Source organism: Trachurus japonicus, chromosome 16 (genome assembly GCF_045865225.1).
Source record: "Trachurus japonicus isolate A0001 chromosome 16, Traja_1.0".
In the NCBI taxonomy this organism is placed as follows: Eukaryota; Metazoa; Chordata; class Actinopteri; order Carangiformes; family Carangidae; genus Trachurus; species Trachurus japonicus.
Genome location: NC_140922.1, coordinates 25663159 through 25691157, shown reverse-complemented (window position 1 = coordinate 25691157; position 27999 = coordinate 25663159). Strand labels below are relative to the sequence as shown.

Sequence of the window (27999 nt, the reverse complement as noted above, 5' to 3'; positions counted from 1 at the left end):
TTTTCTGATTTGTCGTCTCCCTGTGAATGTGAATTGTCATGATACATAATATATATCTGCCTATAAACATAAATAACCAAAACAAAGGCTTTAGAGCGGATGTTCCCCTCAAGTATTAAAAAATGAATAAAGTCAGTCATGAACAGAGAAAGCAGGTGTCTTACACTGAAACAAAACAGAACAGAAAACACTTAATTGATATTCAAGGCTGCACTACTGTACATGTATTTGTGTCTGACACACACTGATGCTCATAAACATGCATCCGCCATTCATCAAGTCTCTTCTCAGACTTTCTACAGCTGCTTTTAACCATGCAGTAGACTAGGAAAAACAAGAAAACTGTGCCCAAAACAACTGTGTTTTAAACGCAGTCACAGTGATTTGATGAGAATATGTTTAAGTGTGTGGTATTGACAGAGAATTTATTGCGAGCGTGTACTATAGGTGGTGGTGTGGGAGGTGTGGGAGGTAGCCACCGGCTCCAGCAGTCCAGAGAGCCACAGATGCTCCACTGTTTGTGTGTTGACTCTCTGTAATTTGTTTGCTCTAATTTGTTTTGCCGTGCCAGGGGAGTTCCGATTTTAATTTTGCTCTGTGTGTGTTTACCCCTCTTTGTGGATCGCTGATCTGTTAAGCATAGAGAAAGAGAGAGAGTGAGCGAGAGACACTCGGTGTGGAGGGTGGGCTGTTCGCGGAGCCAAATTAAAAAAGGAGCAGTGCAGATTGTTTTAAGCTCTGGCAGCCCCTTCAGGCCCAAAGGCCTCGCTCGCAGCCTGCACCTGCTCCGTCCCCCCGGGAGCCTGGTTCCCTGATCCGTGGCCCTCGCATCTCTACCCCGGGCCCCTAGCCCAGCCGCCTCATCCTCTCCTCTCCTCTCCTCTTCTCTCCTCTCCACCTTTTTCCTCCCTTCCTTTCAGTCTCCATGCTCATCTTCTCTCCATTTCTTAAAATTAATAATAACAAACTTATTTGTATATCAGCTTGCATGCAGAGATGATGCCCAAAATGTTTATACAAACAAGATGAAATAAAAATTGAAAAAAAATCAATAACTATTCCAAATTAAAAGTTGAAAACGATTGTTTTTAATTTCTGAGTGGCTTAGTTTGCCGTTCTTTGACACAGGGTTGCATTTAGAGAATGCAGACTTGATAGACAAGTAAACGATCTATCCAGTATAGTGATGTGAGTAATGGGTTGACATGAACTCATTTCTTTCTATGAGTCGAGATCTGGGCTGAGAAGTTCTGAATTGACTGCGATTTTTTAGGAAGCCCTGTAAACCCTCCATCTCTCCCCTCCAAAAACTCCTGACGCTCCTCTCCTCTCTCCTCATCCTTCCCCCGTGACTTCCCTCTACCCCTCCACTCCTCCGTCCTGGCCTCTTCACCCCTTCTCTCCTCTCTACCACCTGCTCTCCTTCTCATCCCTCCTTCTCTTCTTGCTCCTGGTTACTTTCTCTTTTTTTTGCCCTGGTTCAACTTTCTCTTTTCCCCTGAATCTTTCTCACCCCCCCTCCTTCTTACTTGTAACTTTTCCTCCGCTCTCTCCTCCTCTCCTCTCCTCCTCTCCTCCTGTCTTGCCTGCAGCGGCTGGCAGAGTCTTAATCAGCCCCCCTCCGCACCTGAATGATTGTAACTTGTTAGCCTGATTGAAAACACAAAACACACACACACACACATAAAATACAGTCAAGGATATGACAATATTGCATAAAAAAATACAGAGTGCAGCTCAATGAAGCTGCATCATGATCATCAACTCCCCTGTATTAACCCACAAAGCATGATAAGGATGCATGTTTAAAATTGTCACAGCTATTCTTTATTGAAATCATCCAGTCTCTCCAGTTTGTATGACTGCACAGCCATAGGTAGTTTGATCAGTCAGTCAGCTCTACATACAGTATGGTATACTTTGTCACACATACAATATTTACATTACTCCAGCAGTAATGCTATGACATGTTTCAAATAACAAGACTTCTAGTTTTAATATGGCTTGAATAAAGCAGTCCAACTGTATATGACGCCCAGACATGGGTGAGGCAACTAAAAGAGCACACGACCCGGGTCAGGGCTGGTCCGGACGCAGACCACAGGACATGATGGAAGAAGGTTGTTTCTAGAGTCTCAGTCCCTGGGTCCAACTCTGGTTTTCCGTCACTAACTCACCTACTTCGGCTTTTTAAGGGTCTGTTCACTCACAATACAGAGATCCACATCCTCTCAACTACCCTAAGTGGTGCATAGCCATGCAGACAGTTTTGTTTTTATGTGATTAGAAGATTTTTTTTGTCTCCACCCACATTTAAAATATTTGTTTTTATATTGTGATGCTCATAGCACTGAAAAACAGCATTCACAGCTTTTTGGCAACTTGAGGGGCGTCAGAACAAACTGTAAACACAGCGCTGACATATGATCACCTTTGAAGATGATATGGTGAGCAACATTAGCATTCATTTCAAGTGAGGTTTGTATCCACCTGTTGAATATCAGTCCAACATTCACTTTTTTTCCTCTTGTTTTTTTTTTTTTCTCTCTGCCATCTCCTGAGGGAAACATGGAGCTCTTTAGCTCTATTGAAGGCTCCACTGTGTTCACCAGCTAGATGCTAACTTGTCTGCGGTTTGGTGAACAGTGGGTTGTCTTTCACTGAAAACAGCTGCCTGCTACGTCTGTAAACAATGCTGATGAGAGCAAACCAAAACAGTCAAGTAGTGGTTCTGCACACCGAGACAAAGAGGTAAGAGATGCTAAAATGCTTCATAAAGGTAAGGCTAACACAGCGGAGTAGATGATACATTAAACATAGTCATTTGGTCCATTGTTACTGTACAAATTGTGATTTGTAGCAGCATTAAATAATTCAACAGAAACATTTCTTTACCAATACAACGTCCCTGTTAGTCTAAATAATCTACAGACCGCACTGGGAACTGAGGCTGTCATATATCACCAGCTTTTCAAAAGATTAAATGCATGTCACAGTCAAAAATAAACTTACATGCTCAAAAATAACAGTATATAAGCACGTACACAAGGGAGCTGTGCCAAATGGATAATAAGACCAAACCATCTGGGAAATAATGCGTGGAAGCATTTTTTGGGCGGATTTGATAGCATAGATAGAGAGATTATGGATAAAGGTGGCTGTGTGTTGCCCTTATAAATATAAAAAAAATATAATAAAAATAAAAAGCAACTATGGTGTTCGCTTGCCAAGTGAGGCAGCGGTGACACTGCAGATGAAGTCAGTGTTAGCAGATACGTAGGTTGAGAATAAACTGCATGTGCTGTGTTAAAATTAAACAGAATCATTTACGTTGGTTATCAAACATCTTCATGACAGCCTTATTCTGAACCGTCGTCACTGGAACAGACGCTCTCCTGATGAAATAGGCTATAAAAACTGTTGACAGGATGTTGTGTAACATCTAGTCTAACAGGAATTTTTCCTTCTTTTTTTTTCAAATGTCACTTTTCATTGCTGTGAGCACCATAAATAAAATACCATTCATCTCTACTGCATTGGGGTGGAGGCAAAACCTGGGGAAATAAAACAGAAACTATCTGCATGACACGGGTATGTGAGAGAATAGGTTTTGTAATTTGGGTGAACTAATCCTTTAACTTAAGTCACATCTACTCTATATGCACCACAATCTTTTTTTTTTTTTACAGCCATTATAGGTACTGTATTGCCATTACAAGCACTTCCACCATTAAGCTCAACATGACAGACAAAAAGTGAACACTTCCCGACACATTTCTGTCCCTTCTTACTCAGGATGTTTGATTCAGAGATGTTCAGTCACTGTCTGATTTGGTATCATCTGTCTCTGAGAAAGACTCGTATCACCAACCGGCATTCACACAGAGTAACATTCGGAAACGCAGCCCACGTTAAGCAGCAGCACAGTCCCCTCACAGCACAATCATTATCAGAACACATAGCGTCCTGCACTACTGATACGCACATTTATGTTTCCCATTCATTTGGCCTATTCTGTTGTCTACCTTCCCCCCCAACCAGCAGACTGTCCCCATTGAAATAAGGTGAAAATAAATTTCCACTAGTGCAAAACAACATTTCTCTTTGAGAGAAATAAAAGAACAAGGATTAACAAAAAATATATATATATTTGACACATATAGAAAGAAAAAAAATATTCAAGTGGCACTGATAATAACTGATTTTCCAACAAAAGCTGTTGCAGGGTGTTTTCACCCTTTGCGTTTGAGCACTAAGGCTGATCTGTTGCTGTGCTCAGTCACAGTTTGCATGCAAAATAAACATGCACTCACACAAACACGCACACAGAGATAGGTTACCTATGAATGGGAACCACAACATTAAAGTTCAGGACCGAAGGAGAAAATAATTTGCTGTGTTAAAATCCCACTGCAGGTCGTCAGGGTGGAATGACCTTGATGTTACAGAATGAAGGAGATATCAGGCTGACTGCTGCCTCCATCTAGTGGTCAAGTATAAAAACTACAGCTCTTCGATAACACCTAAAGAATCCTGAAATGAAACGCCAGAAGCTTCAAGCTCATTAATAACAAAGTGCAAATAAATAATAAATGAATGGAAAGAAATTAGCATGATGACCAGTGAATGAAACAGGCACAAGTCTGCTCATCTTTCCTCCTGACTCATATTCAGTAGCTGTACAAGTGGATCTGGGCTCGTTATCTGGCGGAGACGCATCATTTCTTTTTCTTTCTTTTTTTTTTTTTGATTCAGATTCTTCCCACACATGGAGAGAGCATAAAGGAGATGACATGAGGACAAATCTAGGGCATGAACTGGCACTCAGTACCAACTGTGTTTCCATTCCAGCACGTGGATGGTTAATGGCGGAGACACAACAGCTGTTCCTTTTAGCCACATGATCAATCTGCACCTGTCTGAGTAGAGGTTTGTGCGTTAAGACACATGGCAGGGTGGTGATTAGTTGCGTCATTTCATAGCAAGTGAAGTGTCGCTCGTCTTGTCTGCAACGCTCCTCTGTCACTGCCGCACTTTTTCGTGAGATGTTTTTCCTTCGCGTTGGTTGGTTGACCTTTCCCTCTCACCAGCTTCCGCATCTTAGGACGAGACAAATAAGGCAAAAAGAAACCGCCGCGGGGGGCAGTCCCGACGTTACAGGAAGGGGACAGACAGTACAGTCGCGTGTGCATTATGAGGTTAAGTCTGTTTGCTCTGCATATAAATACCCAGTTTGTCCATGAGGGAATTGTAACATGTTGGGTATCGGAGGTGGAGGAGCTGGGATAATCTCCTCAGCTGTGAGAGCTGCTGTGTGGACACTTGGCTCTTCAAACCAGGTTTGTTAAAGCAAAACTGAATGTTCCAGCCTCCTTACCGGTCTCAGTCTGTCAGCCAATCACGGTCTTTTTCTCGGGTCAAACCTCCAGGTCCGGCATTGTGTCCTCCTTAAGCTGAATGTCATTGTCGGACCCCGTGCCCACGTCCGAGTCGAACAGCGAGGGGTCGGAGTCGGGGGTGTGTGCGTGAGTGTGTCCGGCCGAGTGGCTGCTGCTGCTGCCGCCGTCGCTGTCGTCCAGAGTGTCAGTCCTGGAGAAGAGGCCAAAGTCCAGCAGGCCTGTGGGCGAGACGCTGCCGCTGCTCTCCGTGTCTCCGTCGTAGTAAACGTCCTCCACTTCCACGAACCACTCGGGCCAGAACCTCCTCCGCATCCGCTCGCAGAACATCGCCAGGTTGATCAGCTCTCCTGAGAAAAAAAAACAGGCACACAATTACACATGGAAGGTTTCTGGAGATGCAGCAGGAGGTGTCACAGATGTTTTACTGACGGTGATATTGACACAGAGAAGACATTGGGGACAGGTTATGAGACAGGTTTTTTTGAATCTTGTTCTTTCCTACGAGTTCTTTAATCTTGAGTTATGGATAAAAAATGACAACATCATATGCTCTGATTTGTTTCTCTGAAGAGATGCGAGTGTTCCCTGCTCTGTGCGAGATGTGACAACAACAAAGTCTCTGTCAACAACACTGCATTGCAGTAGGATATTACTGCCATCTAGTGACAGGAAGAGGGGAACATGACGAGGAAGAAGCAGCAGGGAAAACTGTAAATGACAATGTAGATTCTACTTATGCTGCAAAAATAGAGACGTAGTGAAGCTCAAAATGAGAAATATTCAGCTTCACTTGTGTCTCAATCCTGATCATCCACTGACCTTTGATAAGTTGTTCTGGTCGAGTCCCTGGTAGAGTCCACATAGCCTGTGCTAGATGCCCAAACACTGTAGCGTCTAGTGTTGATATCTTCGAGCCCATGAAGTATTTCTTGTCTCCTGCAGAGGGGAGAGGAGACATCAAGTAGTTTCACAGCTGTGAATAAGCAGTGATGTTCAAAGCATCACTGAGTGGCTATAAGAGTCTCTGTGAGGCTCTTCTCTCCCACCAGAGTGGGTAAATGCATAATAAGCAGTTAAATCATGGTTTGTTGGAATTGAAAACACAATTGCAGTTCAATATATAGATATATAGATGCTACAGTTCTTAAATGGTAAAAATGACCTCTAACATTGAATTCCTTATCTGACCTTTTCTTTTTATATCTGGGTAGTTTGTTCCTCTTGTGTTTATCATTTGTGTCTCTAACTCTCGCTTTTGCCTTCTGAGTGTATTTGTATCTTTATCCATCACAGTCATACACACATGCACACACACCACTGATTTTACCGAAAAACACCCCCATGATTTCCCTAGTTCCTTTTTTGTGTTAATTGTGTTATTTGTTGTGTCTTAATATTTTCCTTAACCTGTGTTTTCTCAGCGTTTTGTCATGGCTTTAGAGCCAGGTTGTGACACTATAGTGGACACCAAGTGTAATTTTCACCAAATCATCAATGTTCCCCTTTTACACAGCTTCAGAAAATTCACTTCATAATAAACCATTTTCATCTCGAAGCTGAAAGAGCGGCGATAAAAAGGTTTTAGATTCACGCCTCCAGCCCTTGAGCCTGGAGCGGCACGTTAAACGAAGCCACACACGGTCACAGGGAGAACCGATGCTTTCGCTTTGGGAGTGACTTTCCATTTTATAGCCGGAGGTGGTCAGTTGAAATGGGGTAAACAGATCGATGCAAATCGCTTTTCTGCCCAGCATCTAACAGTTTGTTTCACTCTGACATTGTATCACCGTGGCTGCCATCCAGGCCTCTCCCTGTTTTCATTCATTCTGTCTACATCTTCAAAATTCAAGCGCAAACAACGAGGAATGATGATTTTATACTGAAAGCATGCATGACTATAATGTTAGACAGGTCAACATTAGACTGTCAGTAACATCCAGCTTGTTTCACTACGGTTTAATGGTTTCTAACCAAAGCAGAGGTTTTATAGACTGACTTTTCTTTGGCTGTCACTAGTATTTATAGAAAATGTGTCAAATTTCATCTTAATGTTCCATAAAAATAAATAAAAGATTGTGGTGTTTTCCGAAAGACATAAAAAAGTCTCTCTCCTAGTGACCTGGGATTTGTAAGGACAACCCGAAGCTTGTCATTTTATTATTCCAAAAAGAAAAAAAAAAACAGGAATGGTTTTATCGGATTATATAAGAGAGTTTGGGTAATCCCTCGGACACGTAGGTTACTGCTCTGATGAGGTAACTGTTAGCTCTAATTGATTGCAGTTTAACAGCAATGGTTTGGAAAGCCGGCCGCACGAATGCTTATCCAACAACACGCTCACACACACAAAAACAACAACAGTGGCCCCTCCTACCCAGCAGCGTGGCCAGCGTCCTCATGTCCTTCTCCATCAGGGAGTAGACCTCCTCCTTGGAGTGGCGTCCGATGCCGTGGCCGTACATCTCTCTGCGCACCATGCTGCCGTTCAGGTGGCTCAGCAGCCACTTGAGTGTGTCGCTCAGCGGGCCGCTCATCGCAAGAAGCTTCTGGGTTTCCTCGATGTTGTCCACCCACTGACAGTAAGCTATCGTCCTGAAAACACACAAAGGAAATGTGGTTAACTGACTGTGATCACAGGGAGGTCTCTGACAACCAGGTATGCTGAATGTAAAAATTATATATATATATTATTATTATAACCTTTATTTAACCAGGTTTATGTCTGGGTATGTCTGATTTCAGTATGGTATGTTGTGTTATTGTTTCGTAGTTTAGTCTTACATTGTGCTGTAGGACTTGAGTTCGTGTTTTTCTGTATGAATGATATATTTTTTGAAAACTCAATAAAAACACTTTGATTATTATTATTTAACCAGGTTTCTCCCATTGAGATCAAATACCTTTTTTACAAGAGAAACCTGGCCAAGAATGGCAGCACATATAGTTAGGAAACAGTTTCAGCACATTGTTACATTAAACATAACAACAATAAAATAACAATAAAAAAAACAATTGAATTTACAAAATCAGGTAGAGATCAAATAAAACATTTGCACTCATGAAGCCTGGCTAGAACGGGATTTATCATGGACGTAAATACATTCAGAGATACCCGATAGATGCTCTAACTGCAAATTGTTCTATGTAGTTGGAGCAGAAAACCTAAAAGCTTTCTCCCCCATTTCTGTTCTGACCCTAGGAACAGTAAAATGTAAAAAGTCCTGAGAAAAGTCCTATATAAGATCTAATCGCTCATGTCGTCTGATGGGTCTTGTTTGTCATTATAACAAACATACACTATATAGATTCCTTCAATAGTCAAATAATATCTAGCCGTTTGTCGTGTGGGGGCCGGAAAGGTCAACACTTTATCACAGCACCAATAAATAAAGACAAATGACCACTCAACAGACTGTTTCCCCAGAGAAAATCCACACACACATGAGAAAACAAGCAAACTCTGAACAGACTGGCAGGTTTGAGCCCAGAATCTTGTGAAATGTGAGTGCTCTCCACTGTGTCATTATAAACTGCTGCTTTAAATTGTACCTTTCAAAAACATCTAATATTTTTCAGCAAACTAAAGACTAAGACCATTCATTGTAAATAATAGAAGAAGAGGCTGATGTCTGATGTGGCCGTATTACCACACTCTAAATCCTGGGCCACTTAGTCTGCAGAGCTGATCTTGTTTTGACTCACTCGACTAAATTAATCCAAACCCAATGTACTCACATTTACATGAGGGTTTGTTCTACAAACAGAAGTTCAGCAGGCAACACAAATGAACATCTGAATCTGGTCCATTTGCTCAATCAGTCTCATTTTAACAGTAGAAAAAATCCGCAACCATTCAAAACTCTGACTATTGAATATTATATTCACTTAACTTTTCTATAGCATGATCAACTGTCTGTCACAAATTATATATATGACAGCATATTTTATCAAAATAGGATATCTTCATAACTGGAGAATTTACAACATAACATAGTCACGTTTGGACACACTTTCCCATTCAAGTGAAGAAATCCTGTCTCATAGTCCACTATCAATGACTTTCATGTAATCTTTGAGGATGTGAAGGTCTTTGTAAACAGCCCCAGACTATTATTTCTATCAACACACAGTTCCTCATATCAGCAATTTTAATTATGTAAAGAGGGCATGCCATGAATCAAACATGCAACGGTACAGTACAGAGTTGTCAACAATAAAGCTCTTTAATCAGGGTTCAGCCCCTGTGTCCTGTTACCAACAAAGCTTTATGTCTATTGACAATTAACCTCGTCCTGATCAATAAAAGAGAACCAGCACTTCCATCCCACTGCCAATCCATCAGCTATACTGCTCTCAGCCCCGCTGCCAGAACACAACGTCATATATATCCAGCCCCTCAAACTGTCAGCTGTCGCTATGCTACATGAGGAAGTGTCTGGTCTGGAGTCTGTTGCTGCGTCTTTCATACAGAAATAGGTTAGAGGAGAAAAGGTGACACAGCTGAGAAATTCCATTACAGATCAGGGTTAAACTCTGCTGAACACAAACACACATCGACTTATTGCCGCACTGTGCAGCGCAGGCTCTTTGTTGAGTCATCCACACTCTCTGTTGCCTGTGTTAAAATGAAAGTAGGAAACCTGGGCAGCGACAGGAGCCATCCTGACGTCAAGCAGAGATTTGTCTCTCAGCAGTTAGTCAGACAGAGCCGCTGTTTACACGCAAACAAGGTCAACTCAGAGCTTCAAAAACCTGCTTTTGCTCTCTGGGTCTATTTATCTGCTTGTCCCCTTTTAATAAAGACAATTTGACCAAAACAATTGTTCTACCTTGACTCCCTGAATGAATAAACATTATGAAAAAGAGTTTCTGCTCTTTTGTTTTTGGTGTTTCTACAGCCAAGCTACTTGTGTGTGTGAGAACACTAACAAGATTAAGCTGCTACATCCTCGCACACTTACACTTTCTCACACAACCACAACACGAGACGTACAGACTGAGCCTCTCTCCGTCAGCTCAGGTCAAAGCCTGGAAGACACATGTCACTTGTCTGCTGGTAGAAGAAGTCTCCGTCTCCAGCATGTCGCTTTCTGGATCACTCTATATAACTGATCACTCAGTGGCAATCAGATTAAAGCATCTGGTCTACATTACATGTGGGAGTGGTGACTGTCTGGTGACCACACACTACTTCCTGTTACAGTATCTGATTTCCCAAAGGGACATAATGTTCCTTTATTCAAGGTTGGTATAAAACAAACAAAAAAACATGCACCTGACAAAAAAAGGTAGATGGAGAGGAAGGGACTTTTCCTTGACTCCTCAGCCATATTTAGCTCTGCTAGGTGTGATAGAGTCTAAAGAAGCGAAAGTGAGATTTTTGAAAGGGAGTAAATCAGATTCAATTTGACCTCACTTCATCTGAAAAGATAAAATCAAACAGAATCAACTTAGTATGTGAGAATGAATGAGAAATGAATATAGTTTGGTACAAAATGTTTTTATATCAAGAAAAGAAGAGGAAAATGCAAAAAAAATATGTACGTATGTGATAAAATACAACAAATAATGAAATGAATATGAATTGACAGAACTATTAATATAAAGCGAACACAGGATTTAGCCAGTGTATGACTTCTTCTTTCAGGTGATATAATCATGAACTATTGTACAAATCAAGGCAGAGAAGTCAGTTCTGGTTAAGAATTTAATCCTAAATCCTATTATGATCATAAATAATAGCAGTGAGGAGTCCTTGAATGATGTGTACCCTTCTGTAGAAACAGTTTTGTTTAAAATACTGCAAAGGTTTAAGTGAATTTCAAAGACTTCTTGGTATTTTTCACATTTAAACCAGCAATGAATGGATTTCCTGGATTTCCTTATAATGATGGTATTTATTTACACATTCAGACTCATCTTTCAGTTGCAGTCAATCTGGTGAATGTTACTCCTGTATTCACTCTCCTTTCATTTCTGATCTGCACATTTCACAGACTCCTGAGGGGAATGTCTGACCGGTCGTTGGTTAAATACTAATCGCTACCCTCTCTGTCTGCTGCTCGGTTCTGGACATGAAACATACAGTTGGTTTATCTGAGGTTTTGCGCTGTGCAGACCTGCCTGTGGCTACTAGAAACGAAGCTGATGTGAGAGCAGTTTGTGGACAAATAAAAAAAACAAACCTCTGTTCTTTTATTAGCAAACAGCGAGCTAAAAAAAAGGCTGAAGTGATTCGAAGATCTGAAGAAAACTACTCTCAGAAAATCTCTCTAGGCTTTTCATGATACCTCTCAAGTTACACTGTTAGAATAAAAGTGCTGAATTGTGCAGCTGTAAAAGGAGGCATTGATTTATTTATATGGATGGGTTACATGTAATATAATACATTATATCCCCTTAGTTGACCATCATCTCTAACTAATGATCCAAACTGCTAGAAACGGTGGATAAAGCATAAAGCACATTTGCCACAGTAAGCTGGCATTTCCTCAGTTTCCTGTTATCTTATTTTTCTTAGCAGCATCCGTCAGACGGGCCGGTGGAGAACAGCGTTTGTATGATGACGTATCTCAGAGCTGCTGCCGCTGCTGCTGCTGCTGCTGCTGCTGGCCTGTGTCTGCCACTGCCCTTCCCTCACATAAATTATTCAATCAATAGGTCTATATGTGAGTCTAAACAGGGCACAGGGTCGAAGGAGGAGCAGAGATAAGAAAGCTGGGAGGTGATGGAAGGAGAGAGTGGGAGGCGAGATGTGGGTTACATGAATGACCTCTATTGCTTTGGAGAAATGTTATGGAGTTCCCTCTTTACAATATAAACAATTCATACATCATCAATCATACATCTATTTTTTTTCTAACTGCAACATTTCTCAACCAGAGAAACTGTGAGGTTCAAATGTCACATCTTCATTTACTCTATTTCCTAACCTGAAGACCTAAGAGAACAATAAGGCACACGACACTGGATCAAACAGTGCTACATCAGTGAATATATGTGTGTGTGTGTGTGTGTGTGTGTGTGTGTGAATTAGTTAGAGGTGTGGGGAGTGAAAGATGGAGAGAGAGCTTTTAGGTAATGGAAAACACTCGCGGCCTCTCTGGGTGTGGGAGGAGTGGAAAACGATTTCCTAGCAGCAGCGAGTTTTCTCACAGAAGGTAAAGGAGTGACTCACTGCAGCGTTGTGTGGCTGATAAAACAACAGTGATGAGGAGGATAGAGCCCAGTGTGGAAGGTGTGCATGAATAATGCTTAAATAATACAAAGAGACTCAGCATCTCTTTTTTTAGCTGTTAAAATCAATGTGGCTTTGTGTGTTTTTCAAGTAGATCATTGTGGGGGCTTCTTGATGTGGTTTAACATTCAGCTTTCAGCGTTAAAATGTGTATTTGAATATGAATATGTGAACACAGATGTATACATTCAGCCCTTAAGCACAATTCTTTCATCAAATTACAGGAAATCACTGTATGGTGCGTTTACAGCTCATTTACAGTTTAAGTGTTGTGATGAATCTGAAACAAAGCTGCAACATCAACATTACATCCTGTCTGTGTGAGTCACTCACCAGTAGAGGTGTTCCTCCACCATCTTGGTGACGGCCCGGGACACGGCTCTCTCCTGCGGGGTGAGGTTCCTGTTGAGGTTGACTCCCAGCTTCTCCTCCAAGAAGTCCACGATGAACTCTGACCCCGAAGCCTGCTCGTGGTTGTACTCGAGCCAGGGCATCTTCCCCTGCGGCGACAGCTTTCCATCAAAGTAGTTCTGCAGAGGAAAAACAGCTTTCCGTGAGAATATGAATGGATTCTGTTTATCTTTCTGAGTTGTTTTCCTATTGTTGATATTTTTCTGGTTTCTAACTTTGTCTAATCTTTCTGTTGTAAATCACTTGGTACCATCACCTCCCCAGACCCTTAAGGAGAACTGAAATCAAACAATCTAAGAAGAAATACTGACTTTCCTGTGCAAGATGGACACTCCTCTGGGCCATTGGCCAAAAAGGTCAGTTCACTAAGTGTTGTAAAAGTGTTATTCATGTAGAATATTGCAGAAAATAACTTCTTTAAGCATTAATAATGAAACACTAGGAACTGTATTCTCCACACATTGTGAGTATATTTGATTTGCATACTTGCCATTAATCAAGAGCACCAAAACTTATTTGGAACATTTGTTACAACATCAGGAAAAATCCTCTGGCACTAAAAAATAATTTACATTTCTGGCAGCAGTGAGAGTTTCAGAGGAATAAATATTGCAGAGGAGCCGGGTGGGTATATATATGAGCCAACAACTCTCAACAAACTCCAGAAACTGGAGCTTCACTATAACAGGTGTACAGAGACGTCACGGTGGGAGATGAGCCGTTTGATCACCAGATGATCTCTGCAGTAACTCTACAGCGATGCAAGGATCTAAGATTTAAGGTTGTCCCTCTGCTGCTTTGATGCACACACTGAAGCAGAGTCTGCTGCATCACCTGGTAGGGCAGATCCACCATGCGCAGGTACGTCTCTATTTTGAGGCAGAAGGGTGAGAGGCTGGGAACGCCATTCTTTGGCCTGGAGAACTGATGGAGGATGATGGCATCTTTAGAGTCCAGCTCCTGCTCCTTCCTACACAGAGAGAAGACAAAGACTTTGGTGAATAGAGTGTTGCTTAGACCAGTTTATTAATAATTTGAACATATTCCCAGATCATTTTGTGCTACCTTTAAAAGGTTGACAGGTTTTGTATTTAATGAGTTTTCTGGCATCTCACTTTAAATTCAATGGCGAACAAGGACAGCTCATTTAAATATACAATATTTGTTTTTGATTGACAGTAAGCAGAATGCAAAAACACTTAACTCCAAGACACTGACACGAGGCAACAAAGGAATCTCTGACGTGCCAATTTAAGGCTTCATATTTACTATAATGGATTTTCTCACTTGAGTTTGATGCACTGCAGAAATGACTGACTGGCAGCGAATGGCTGATTCTGCATGGAGGAAAATAGGCTTTGATAGATTTCTTCACCCTGAAAACTGTGTGTAGCTACCAGCGGGAACAAGAGCAAAGAGACCACCACGGATACAAGCTTCAAAGACGGCGGCGGCGTTCAATGTTCAATTGTCCTGCGTCTGGCTGAGAGTTTCTGAGATAAATAAATACCAAACATAACTCAACATCCAAAGCAGTGGCTGGAGTTTAGTTTCAGGCTCTAACAAACCTTCCATGGAGGAACAGGTCGTACCTGTGGTTTATTATAGCACTGACAGTCCCTGTGTCCCTGAGCTCTGTTTTTTTTTTCTTTTTCTTTTAACTCTACAACAACCCACCAACCAACCAACACTTTTTTCTTTTTTTAATTTGCAATGACTCAGGTGGCCATACTTCATTAATTTTCAAACAATAGCTTTGTTCTGACCTATATTTTATTGTCCTAGCTGAACTCTTGGACTATATTATCATATGTAAATGAGTTGCTTTGTTTATCTGTCCATGTGTGGTTCAGTTTGGGTAACCATATAACCAAAGGCATTGTATTTACAGTGTCTATTTGGGGTTAGCTATTTGAGGTGATGAGAGAAGCTGAGCTAGAATTTTAAATGAGTCCATGTGTATATGTGGAAATGCTTGTTGTTGATACATATTTCCTGTATCACTATGTCTCCTCAGCTGAGTGGTATTAAGAGCTTCTGTTGGAACTGACATTATTGACTAAATGAGTCATCTCACTGATCCAGTTTCAAGCCAACACACTGCTGGACGTTTCCAATCGCTCTCTATAGCTACAGGCACACAGTATGACTGCGATTATAAATTATTGTACTCATGTTATTTGCTGTGTGTGTGCTGTGCTCCCTGGTCTGCAGTGGATGTGACGTCCTGTTGCCCCTGTAGTAAATGTGCCAATATGCTTGTTTTGCTTAGAGTTCTCACTATATTCCTGTGTTATTAAAAGAAAGGAAAACAAAACTGACTTTTGAGATAAGATCAGGCCGTCACTGTTATAAAGTGGGATGTAAAATAGGTAATATACAAAACAAAACCAACAGAAAAAGGTGTCAAAAGTAAAATAAACGTCACTGTTTTCCTGATTATATAATGACATTTCTGTTTATGTATTCATTATATCATTATATCAATCACCAGCACTTAAATGCTAATGCACTGTGGAGAAATTGAGTTAAATCTATGATGTCAGACCTGTTTCTCAACAGATGTTATTCATGCTGCACAAAGGAAATTGTCCAAAGCAGTATTCACATCGTCACTGTCGAGTCAGACTCTCTCTGCTCTGTTTAGCATCTCTTTTATCCCAGTGTTTCTTAAATTTGAATAATTTAATGTAACTGTGCAGTGGTCTGGGAACATTCGTCATTTTAACTCTTAAATCTGTTAAAGCCTGTTTTATGAAGTATCTCCCATTTTGGGCTTTGCAAAGTTTTGTTCAGGGGTGAATTAGAAATCAGAAAATACTGCTTGACTGCTCCTTTCTTGCTCTGTTTAATGGATCCTTCACCTTTTATGTTGTGTTTTGGGTCACAGAGAAACAGGGTCGGTTCAAAAAAACATAGCTAATATTGTTTAAGCAGCTTTGTCCTTAATGGCTCTTCTAAATTCTAAGAATATCGCTTATGAATATGATTTTTGCATGGATGTCATGTTCACTTCAGAAACATTAGCCTACTGTGTCTGTGTAACATATAGCCTAAGTCATGAAATATTTATTTGTTTAGTAGGGATGCATGGTTGTGGACACCTTCCTCACCTGCACAAGATGAGCTTGTGGTTAAAACCTACCTACAGTATGTGAAAGCCCAAACAATGAGAAAATAAAGCTGATGTCAACACAACACATGATGTGTGTAGTAGACTGAGCCTCTAGGTTTGTGTTTACAGCTGTGATTTTTTAAAGATATAACCCAATGTATTGGTGCTGCTGTATCACAGATGGGATTTGTGCCTGGTGGTGCTGAAACAGCTCCCTGTCGCTGTCTACAGTCTGGTGGTGCTGAAACCTGAGTGTGTTTCATCCTGTCCTGCCCTTTCCTTTATGTCTGTGTCCATTTAAACGTGGTGCTGCAATCTCGCTGAAAAGCCACTTTCAGTCAGAGCCCTCCAAACATTAAGGAGTTCTCACTGAGGGGGGCACGGAGAATATAAAAGGCGACCACTGTGGCAGGATTGCTGCTGCTGCTGCTGCTGCTGCTGCCAGTGCCAACAACACATCACATGGCAGCAGCATATGATGCCGGCAGGCTGCGGCTCCAGCCTCAGTCGCCTGCACGTGATTCAGCAGCAGCAGCGGTGGCGTTTTCCTGCACGAAATGCAAGGTTACACAGATTATCATTGGGGGAGGGTGAGTGAAAGCACAAACTACCAGGCCACTGTTACAGGATGTACTTACTCCCCGGCATTGGCCTGGCCCAAAATAATCCCTATTGACAGGCGCTCATTCCCCAGCTCTAACAATAGTCCCGAGTTAATCACTTTACATCGCGAGGGCTTGATCAAATCCCATTCACCCTCACACTACTACTGCAAATATAGGTGTGTTTTACAGCCTACACGCTGCAGCTGTGTGACCCACGGCATAGTTCATTAAAGGTCGGTGTGTCTCTGCTGCGCTGGATTTATTCACGCTCAGGTGCCGATTGGAGCTGGCACGAGAGCTGGCACACGAGCGGACGCGTGACTCGTGTCTTATTTATTAATTTTTTTCTCTCTCCACATACTGTCTCGTCCTTGGAAGGAGGAAAACAGGGAGTGAAACCACAGCAACCACCGCGAGATTTGTAGATGCATTGCATCCTATGGAGGTGCACTTCCACATCCAGTCATGGTTTCACAACATCCCAATGACACCGATGAGCAGAGTCACTGCTAATTATGAGAAGAGAACATAGATAAACAAAAAAAAGAGGTGTTGTTGATAAACACCCCGGGCATGCTGTGTGCAGCCCTACCTGATGGCGAGCAGCTCATGCAGTAGGTAGGCTGCAGCGGCCAGCAGGGCCCCCCCGGTGATGTACAGGGTCTTCTTCCACCAGGAGTCCGAGCCCAGAACCGACATGATGCCTCCGTAGTCCTGCAGAGGGAAGGTAATTATGTAGCCATACAAAGACTGCTGCTGCTCGGAGGCGCACAGCCCGAGGGGCAGGCTGTGGTTCCGCCCGAGCTCCACCACACACGGCCGGGAAGAGGCGAAGCCAGCTGCCCAGTACATCCTCCCTTCCCTCGGTTACAGCCACCCCGCGTCCTCCCTGCTGCGGTCCCCGTCAGGCTGCATCCAACCGCCGCCCGGGCAGCTACGGCATCCCGGCGGTGTCGTTAATAATCCCTGAGAGAGGCATGAGTAAACATTTCGACAAGCCTCTCCGCTAAGATGCTCAGCAGCAGCACCCACTTCGCTTTCCAATGCAGGTTTCGGAGAACAACGTCAAGAGTCCGGAGCGCAACCACCCCACTTCCGGATACAGATTTCAAAATAAAATTCACTTTTGTAACTCATCAAATTGGTTAGTATTTTCATTGAAAACCCCCCCATTACTGATCTAATAAAGTTATGTGAAACAATAACTAACTACTAAAACACAGACTACATTCTCCAGACAACTATCTACAATCTTAATAGCTGAATGTTATTCTATCCTAAAGGATCTCAACATTAAACTCAACATTTCCTGACTATCTCACACATTTGAAAGTTAGTGAATAAGAATTATGGTAGAAAAAAAAACTCAAAATAATAAATTTAGGCTAGTATAGCCCATTTTGGCAAAAGGTGTATGCCTTTTTCTAGAACAATCTCTAGCCTATGTTTTGGACATTGTTTTATTTCTACGTGGAAACTTGTCAATGTTTTAGATAAATCTTCTTTCTCTAACACACAATGCTACTTTAAAATGTTCTGAAAGTTGAGTAGTCTTGAGTTAAGGATGTATTGTAGGGGCTGTAGGCCAGTATAAAACAAAAAATGTCATGTACATTTTTGCTTTTATTTTTTTAAAAGAAATTGAACAACTTCCGGTGCTGATGTGTTAAAGCCTGGCAGCTTTACGCCTCTGGCCTATTGTCTGTCTACTCCAGTGGAAAAGTAGTCACCCCGCCCTGACGGGCTCCCCGCATCCCAGTGAAACCAGTTGCCAACCATAATGAACACAGAAGCCTATTGGCCAGCGACACACCATGACACATACTTCATCTAATATTCATGTAAGAAATAAAACGGTGGTTCCTGAAATGATAGCCTAATCATCATTAATTCACCCAACCGGCACTTTAGAGGATCTGGTTATAGTCTTGATTTGTTTGGTCCAATTAGAAAATCATTACTACTGTACTTCTAGTAGCCTAACTAATTACATAAATAGGAAATATACATCATCTTTTTGTAATAAGTTAAATATTATATAACACAAACAAAAACAAGTCGTTTGATAAATTTACTGTCAGTTTGCCTTAACCCTTTAATGGGTTTAAGGCAGGAAATACATCACCTGTGCTGTAGGCCACACTGCTTTAACTATGAACTTATTACACATGGATAACCAGCTAATGTAGACAGGGCTGGGCACATGGATATAAGAGGGGGAAACCCGAGCTTAATTATAGTTACTTACTCTGGAGCAACTTTTGAAGTGCAGGAGGACACTCATGTTGACCACTTCTACTTCTTCCAGCAGCAGGTGTGTTGTGAGTCTGTTTGTCTGGCATGCCGAGAGGTGGAGGGAGCGACAACTTGGGAGAAAAGAAGATTTCAAGAGCTCCAGCGTCGTGGCTTACATCACCGTCTGTAGGAGCGCGGTGCGGTGCCAGTCCAATCCGGTCTCCTGCCCGTCACCCGGTGCAGCCTGTCCGGCTCAGCAGCTCCTCCCGCTGAGCCGGAGCCAAAACAGGACGTCAAAGTAGCGATGTACGTTTAATCTGTCGCACGGGTGGTGTATGTGTGCGGCATAGTGTGCACCCAAAGTCCCAACTGCAGCCATGGCTACTGCAAGTTAGGTGCGCAGGCCCGCGGCTTCCGGGAGCGCGCGTCACAGCAGCAGCAGCAGCGTTTGTTATTGTGTAGACAGATGAACTAACGTGGGAATAGCAGTCTGCTGAAGACACTGCTGTGGCTGGACAAGTGTGACGCGCTCTCAGGGTTTACCAATCTCCCTAATGATACATGTAGCCTAATAATACACTGCTTAACATCATCTGTATTATTTCTACAGTATGAAATTAAAAATTAGCTCTTGACCTCTTCAAAAACCTCCTCCAGAGTCCACTCTAAAACCCACAGCATTAGAGAACACAATATGATTATTTTTGCACAGCTCTCACAAGCCGGCTATTGGTCTCTAAGAACATCTTGCAAGCATGACTTATTCTCTGCCATGGGCATGATTTGCATTATGTAATACTTCCACAGGAGACCCATTATAATCTCAGAGTAAGTGACTGTCCCCTCTCGTGTGTGGACACGACTTCTACAGGCTTTAGCGTCTAAAAACAGTTTGTTTTTTTTCAGTGTGCAGCCCATTTCAGCATGAAATCGTAGTTGTCGGTGGCAGCCTGGGTCAAACACATCTGGGTTTTTCCACTGTTGTGCTTTTATTTCACTCAAGACATTTTTTTTATGGGGGATATGGCAAATCATATCATATTGCATCAAAAACACCCAAGCTGGTTCAGGTCAGGACAGGATATAGAACATTTAGAAATTGCACAGCTGTGTGGTAATAATTCAGCTCAGCTACTGAATTACATAATTAGGGGGGGCGGTACAGTTGCCCTGCACAGCTCATCAAACACTACTAAAACCATTTGTAACGATGGCTGGGAGTAAAACAAAGCCTGACTGAAAACCAATGGCATAATGCAATTTTACTCTGAGTGCAGATCAGCAACTGCAGCACATGGCTAATTCTATCTCAGGGCTGTTTGTCCCTTTTCCTTTGACAACGTCCTCTCATGCTGCATCACAGCCCCTGGCCTCTGGGAGGTTACGACTCCACACACCAGAGTCTTTTTCCCCTCATTTCTTTAACTTGTTCTTGTGGCTCAGCTGTGTGTGGCTGCAGTGTGGTCTTGTGGGTGGTGGGTGCTGCTGTCCTCAGCTTGGTCTGGCTGTGGATCGTCTCCCAGTTTGACAGCGTGGAGGGCGTAGTTGATGGCCGTGCTGTTTGTCCAGCTCCAGGCTCCTGATACGGGGTTGTACAGCATTCCTTGTACAGACTGCACCGAGAAACCATCTGATAGGAAGACGAGGCGATTGGAGCAGTTAGAGGCCATGAAACAACACAAAAGATGAACTCCCTCTTTCTAGATCTTGAACAAAATGAATCAGACTTCAATGACTGTAACAACAAGACATATGGTAGTAAAAAAAAAAGGGAAAAAAAGCAGCTGATTACGTCACTGGATTTCAGCCTCTGAAGTGCCTCAATTTAAGTTCAGTTATGTAAAAGGACTGAAATTTACTTCCTTTATTTGGAGGCCTTAAGGTAAAAATGACTAGTACTATTGTATGTTTCTTATGTAAGAAAACTATTCAGTTTTATTTAATTGAACTCAAATTTAGAGATGGGACAGGACATCAACTCACCCCTCATGAACCATCAAATTCTCACTTGCACTTATTAAAAAAAAAGAAATTAAAGTGACACTTTTATTGTGCAGATGACTTGTACTTTTACCTTTACTAAAAAAAAGACTATATCTAGCTCTGAGTTTTTATTGTGTGGAGCAAAGCTTTTTATTGCTCCCCTGTCATCTGTAATCTTCCTAAAACTAATCACACATAATATAAACTGGTGCTTTTTAAACCTGCGCTTGTGAACAGAGTGAAACACATTTTAGAGTGAGTCAGAGTTGCAGTGTTTACACAAGTCGTTTTTACTCCATCTGAACACTTGTGTTGATTATTAACACTTCATGCTGTTGATTATTAACAATTGAATGTGTTTTCTCATGTGCATGCTCATTTCCCTGTATGGAAATCAGAGGGACTTACTGGACTCCAGGAGGCGCTCCAGCTCCACTGGGCTGACGAACTTCTCCCAATCGTGCGTCCCACTGGGGACGATACGCAGCAGCTGCTCGGCTACAACAATGCCCAGTGCGTATGACAGGTTGGTTTTATTAAGAGTAGTGATGAAGATTGAGCCGCCTGGCTGCACACAGAGAAGACGGGAGAGTTTTAGATACAGTCAAGTCAAGTTTCATTTGTAGTTTTTTTGTGACTTTGATGTTTTTCTTTCTGGATTAATGCTTCAGAAACAAGATTTGCACATCCCTGCAGGTACTTTCTACAGGTGCATTGCTACCTGAGCCACAACAAGGGTATTTTTAGACTGGATTTAAAGCTTTCACTGGATAGAGTCCAGTGCACGAGACAGCAGAGAGAAACACTGCCAAACCTCAAGGTTGAACCTTGATCATGATTAACAGTTTTAAGAGGAGGAGAGGGACAGAGTGGAGGGGTGGAAAATCAAAGAGCGGTAGCAGTTCTTTTACTAGAAAATATAAAATGTTTCATGAATTCATATGAAAGCATCCCTGTGTAAACGCCCTGAAGCACACTGCATTTTACAGTTTTTTTTGTAAAAGAGTAGGAGTGAGTGATGTTGGCCAGAGGGAGAGAGAAAGTCTGATCGTGCCTAAGCCAAATGCAGAGGCATTAAGCGAAGATTAGGCTCTTTTCCCCCTCTCACCACTCTGCTCTACTGACCTATGAGATTATAATCATCTGGTCTTCAGTATTGATGCGCAGCTTTCACCCCGGCCTTCAGTCAAAGTTCAATGCAAACCACACACTTAAAAAAACATATGCTGAACCTATTCCCAGCGATGCACAACAGATGCAAACACAACAAACAACAAAAATCACCATATGCACATTAGCGCACGCTTAGACGGAGATACAGACACGTACTGTACTGATGCAGAAATATCTGACATGAGCTAACAGCTGGGAGGAAAAACACACGGCACCACCGAGGGACACACCTTCAGCACATGGCTGCAGCAGAAGGCGAATGTTTCCAGGTCGGCCAGATGTTCCACCACCTCTGATGCCACAACAGCGTCAAAATGTCCTGCTCCGTGCTCCTCCTCGCCTTCTGCCGAGAGCTCCTCTAAGGTGCAGGCGCGGTAGGAGACCCCGTCGCGGAGGTCTGGGTCGTAGGATGCGTGCAGCTGGGCCGTGCAGATGCTGTCCTCTACTGGATCGATACCCATCACATCAGCACCCAGGCGACCCAGGGGCTGGGAGAGGACAGAGACGAGATTGTGCTGTTGAAAATCACTTTAACACCAAGTTAGTTAGAAACTTTATTGTTCACATTTTGGGAAATTGTCTTTGGCTTCACCACACTGTTAAAAACAATGGAGGTCAATCACCACAACAAAACAATATAGAGAAAAAATAAATCATAGGTGTGCATTCAGCATCTTAATCATATTTTGCCAAACAGAGCTGCATCATATAAAAATAGTTTTTTTTTTTTTTGCACACATACACATGAGACACTTTCATATGCACACAGAGCACTGATTGACCGACCTCACTTGTCTTGTTTTTAATTTATTTATTTCTCTCTATATATATATTTTTTGTTTTGTGTCAAGAGTCAGTGAAACGAAATTTCGTTCTATGCACACTGTGTACTTGAATGACAATAAAGTACCTATTCTATTCTATTCTATTCTATTCTATTCATGGTGGTATGTCTGCAGTACATCTCAGAGGGGAACAGTTCACAGTGTGGCTGCAGAGGGAGCTCTCTTACAATCTGGAAAAGCTTTGCTCTTGTTATATTATTCATTTTTCTCCTTAGGTTGCATTTGTGGCTTCTCCATTATTCAGCCAGATGTATTCACCGTTGACTGCAATTGCAATTAATTCCTAATATTCAGATTCCCATTTCACATGAAATAAAATATAAAATGCTTTCCACCAGATACCCACATACGCATTTTCATTACAAAATCATTTAACTTCCTCAGGTGTGCCTTTCTTACAATATCAAATCAGTATTTTCTGTGAAGTTGAGTTCAGTTAAGCAGAGCTGCCACATATTTCAAAGTAGCAGAGATCCAGAGTGTGTTAAATGTTCTGCTTCACCGATAGTGTGTGGTGTGTCACTAGATAACAAGAGCTTTTTGATTTTCCCTGCACAAGACTCATGCCATTGCTGCAGAAAAATGACACGATGTGCAATCTCTTGACCAACAGCATCATCTTTTATGGATCCATATTGTCATACTTAAGTGATCTTAAATGTGGGGTTGGTCTAAATCCTTGGTATACAACGAAAACAGCAATGTGGATTTGCTGTGATATCTACAGTAATAGTGACAGAAGCATCATCTTTTATGGAGGATTTTACTTTGTGACCCTCTAATCAACATAATACAGACACCATTCAAAACAAAAATAATCAAATGTCACAGTTAGTGGCGGATCAGTACAGTACAGTGCAGTAGTTTTCTGCCACACAGCTAAATTAATTTAAAAAAGCTTATGCACCATTATACAATTAACAGTATTACAGACACGTGAAACATGATTAGTGGATGGATGTGAACTACAGCGCCCTCTTCTGGACGCTTTGTAAAAACACATGTGCCTGTGATGAGAGCAGCATTTGGTTGCCTAGGGGCTGATCTCCATCCTCCCACAGCTGATCCCTTCTGATGGGACGACTTATAGTAGCGACAAGACACCCAGAGACACAACCACGGTTTAAATCCCAACGGACACTTTTTTTGGGGGGTGTCTGAAAGTGACAGTCTGGGTGACAGAGCCATGTAAATACAGGACCTGATTTTGTCTCCCCAAATCACACAACACAGCTGGTATGTCCTCAGCTCAAGTTGAAGGCGGAGACAGGAGGAGCCGTGTCCTCACTGCCACACTATTGACAATAAAAAACAGATAAACAACTGTAAACGACCGACTGTCCCGTCCACCACACTGCGACCAGTCAAATCACAGAGGAACAGGAACTGGCCTGACGTTTAAATGTTTTTTTTGGGGGCCACTGGTATGAGAATGGACTGGCACTGAAAGCAGAATCTTATACTGCTCCGACTGCTGTGACATGAAAGGAGGGAATTGAAACAACTGCGACTAGACAGAATTTGTGTAGGGGGGGAGAAGATATTTTTGTCGACATGTCTTTGTTGTTCTTACTGAGTCTGTGTCTTTGTCACAAAACACACACACACACACACACACACACACACACACACACACAAATGTTACCTCTGTGAGCAGACCTCCTCCACAGCCGACATCCAGTATTCTGAGTCCTGCCAGCGGTTTCCCAGGATGACGCGCTCTGTGCACGTTCAGCAGATTATCCCTGCACAGGTAAGAGAGCGGGTCAATCAGTTCACACGGTTCACATTAAAACATCTCACAGTCCTCAAGTCTTCCAACAGACAGCCATCATGCTCCAGTCACAGATAGTCTAATCTGAAGTGACAGGGACTGAGGGAAAATGCTTGTATTCTTGAACATCCACAGGCTACACAACGCTGCTTAGCTCCACGGTGGAGCATGGGAGGCTGGAGACCCTACATTTTGCTTGCACCTCTGTCACAACTACCCCCCATTTGGCCGTGAGCTAACGTGCCAGCCAGCTGACAAGCGCAAATTCTCCTCTGGCTATGAATTCAAACCCCACCTTGCCGCCGAGTTCCCTCCTTCATCCCCTCACACGCTGTCTAACGGCTGTCTGCCTCAGGCATGAAACATGCAGAACAGGCCGGGGGATCTGGGTATGCATCATCCTCATTAAAGCTCTGCTGCGCTACAGGAGCAGAGCAGCCGTGCAAACGGTGCAGGAGTGGAGATTAGATGTTTGAAGACATCCACCTAACAAGTTCCTCACATCACAACAACACACAGCGACACCGACAACAGCTACTTAGCCGCAGTCTGAGAGGAATGACACGCTTGGACCCTTATTAGCATGATGGACTGCATTGATAATGTTAAAAAAGACTACTACTTGCTTTACTGTAGTTGTAAAGATGTGTTTTCTACATGTCACTCATTTTCATTTGAAATAATATTCATTTTTAATGAGCAAATCTCTTATTTCTGCCTAAAATGACATTTTTCTAACATAGCAATGATTAAAATTCACACTCTGTTGTGACAGTTGAGTCAAAGCAACTGTAGGCTACAGTAACATGAAGATGTTTCAACGGAAAGACGTGTTTGGAAAAATCAGACACTGTATAAAATATTTTCAGTATCAATGAACAGAAGAGCACATTTCAACAGATCTCAGCGAACATTAAAAACAAAGGGAGGAGCACGGCACGGCAGCATCAACTGCATCACAGTGAAACTGTCATGGTCATGGTGTAAAGGTGGAGCAGCAACAGTAGCCGCGGTGCTACTGCTCCTCATTTAGACACGCCCCGAGGGCACAGCCGGATCAGGAAAATCAGCCACACTCACATATACACTGGCACTGGATCTGTCACGCTGTCAGCATAAACACCCATCATCATCACCACCAACAGGACCACGGAGGGGGAAGGGGAGACCATCAATGGGCTCTTGGCTGGATGGGTAATGTAATGATTATCATCCGTGGCCCCAACAGCAGATCTTATCAATCAAAACATCCACATCCAGCCCCCCAAAACATTCCCATATGTAGAGCCGGGGTGGCTGGAAATGTGCCGATGTGTGAGGGAATCCTGTCACGTTACATTTCTGTTGCTTCAGTGTTTTTGTCTGATGTGTTCTCTGCCCTCAAACACCACACGGCCGCCTCTACTTCAGGTTATATTTTGACACAAATGTCTCTGCCAATCAATCACCTGTGTTGACAGTGCCTTAAGCACAGCATCTTTGCATTACAAATATATGATAAATTTTGTAGCATATGTTTTGTACATGTCACACACCGTATAAAAGGCACCCTCAGGTCATTCATGGCATGGAGAGCTGCAAATTCTCCCTCTTCGTCCCACCACTTGCCGGCCAGTGACTGGAACCTCCTCACCTCATCAGGGTCCACTGTAGTTTGGGAGGCTGAGCGTGTACCTCTAATTAAAAACACAGAGAAAACAAACAAATAAACACAACTCAATAATAATAATTTCAGTGTCACTGCTAATATTGTGCTGCGAAAAAAAGAGTGGGTGCTGAAATGTTTGATTTGTTAATGTTGGTTCTTATGGAAAATGTAAAAAATAAATGTTTTGCAATTTTGTTCAGACAAAAAATTTATTCTGACTAATTAAGGACTTACTTACAAAAAATTGACAGTGAGATCAAGAGAGACTCATGTTTGCAGCCAAGCTTAAACCTTTCAGTTCGTGACCAAGCAATGAGATTCACAACTACATGCTCATGATTATAGGTTATTGGCAGGGCTGGGAGTGAGTGAGTTACACATAGGTAAGTCACGAACATGTCTCTTTTTTTCCAGCATTAAGAAAAACTGTGGAAGTGAAAAGATTACTACTGGCTACTTACTGCTGCAATCATGATCAATTTATGACAATTAATTCATTATCACATTAAGAGATTATTATTTTAGTCATGTCTGTTCATTTTTCAGCAGAATTATTACTCCAAAAAATGCTGAACAGATTTTCATCAGACCAGGTGGAGGGGTGGGCAGGTGGCATCAATTGTTGTTGCAATTGTGATTGTTCTAATCTAGGTAATATATTATTTTGTATCTGTAGTCTACCATGTGCTAACTATTGGTCCTCGTGAAATCTAAATTTATTTTAGATTAGCCTATGGTATGTTCTTTTTCTACCTAAGCCTTTTGTGCGTTAATTGGCCTCTACTGGTCTGAGAGGTTTGTATATTGCACTGGGGGCAAGTCAGTGAATACAATTTCCAAAACGTAATAACTTCTCAATATCTAGAAACATGCAAAACTGCAGCTAAATGGTTCATCGTGTAGTTCTTCACAATTAGCTTCGACTGTCTCACCCCCCGTGTTATTATTATACTCTTTAAGTCCACGGCAACAACACCACAGTGAAGTAGTAGGCTACCGTAAACAGAGTGGTGTTGCTGTAATACTACCTGTACTGACAGGACACGGCTTGATGCTGCAGCCCCGGACAGCCGCTGCTCCGTAGACTCAGTGACCGCTGTTTACACACCGCCGTCCAGCTCACCCCGCTCCCGCTCCGGGCCGCGCCGCTCTGCACCGCCCGGCACACAGCGCTCCCTGTCCGGCCGTACAGACCCAACATGAGGCGGCTGAACTTGTTGGAGTACATGTCACGGTCGTTGTTTTTTTTTTTTTTTTAACACTGTGAATTTGGTTTGCTACCCGACGTACACCACCAGTGGCACCCTGTGTGTGTCCCAACCTTTTCTGCTCGGGTAGAAACGAAAGACATTTCAGTTCCTACCTGTCGGACACTCTCGGGTTTTCACCCTATGGTTTTCACATAGGAACTAAATGCATGCGACTAAAATACTTCTATTTTATTGTGTAATACTAATCAATGACAAATTATTTTTCTTTTTACCTTACGGTTGTATTAGTACACTACTATGATGTTATAGTCAGGTATAAAAAATTATGTTATAGTCTATAACATCTGTTGCCGCTTCACCAGC

At 42.4% G+C, this 27999-nt stretch overlaps 2 protein-coding genes across 4 annotated transcripts; both read right to left on the bottom strand.

The window, feature by feature from the left end:
* On the bottom strand, positions 1 to 27761 carry coq3 (coenzyme Q3 methyltransferase). 2 transcript variants are annotated; one of them, XM_085802799.1, is made up of 7 exons: positions 27454 to 27725; positions 26313 to 26453; positions 24649 to 24748; positions 22389 to 22646; positions 21394 to 21553; positions 20429 to 20632; positions 1 to 16 (listed from the first exon to the last, which is right to left on the bottom strand). In XM_085802799.1, exons 1-6 carry the CDS (start codon positions 27651 to 27653, stop codon positions 20442 to 20444), a joined length of 1050 nt encoding a protein of 349 aa, XP_085658925.1. In that variant the 5' UTR covers positions 27654 to 27725; the 3' UTR covers positions 1 to 16; positions 20429 to 20441. The 2 variants fall into 2 exon arrangements, with proteins under 2 accessions (XP_085658925.1, XP_085658924.1); XM_085802798.1 differs by lacking the exon at positions 1 to 16 and having other exon boundaries at positions 19971 to 20632; positions 27454 to 27761.
* faxcb (failed axon connections homolog, metaxin like GST domain containing b) lies at positions 4749 to 19239 on the bottom strand. 2 transcript variants are annotated; one of them, XM_085802797.1, is made up of 7 exons: positions 19016 to 19239; positions 17360 to 17481; positions 13882 to 14017; positions 12970 to 13166; positions 7774 to 7991; positions 6219 to 6335; positions 5169 to 5746 (listed from the first exon to the last, which is right to left on the bottom strand). In XM_085802797.1, exons 1-7 carry the CDS (start codon positions 19049 to 19051, stop codon positions 5418 to 5420), a joined length of 1155 nt encoding a protein of 384 aa, XP_085658923.1. In that variant the 5' UTR covers positions 19052 to 19239; the 3' UTR covers positions 5169 to 5417. The 2 variants fall into 2 exon arrangements, with proteins under 2 accessions (XP_085658922.1, XP_085658923.1); XM_085802796.1 differs by lacking the exon at positions 19016 to 19239 and having other exon boundaries at positions 4749 to 5746; positions 17360 to 17825.
* Positions 27762 to 27999: the final 238 nt, after the last annotated feature.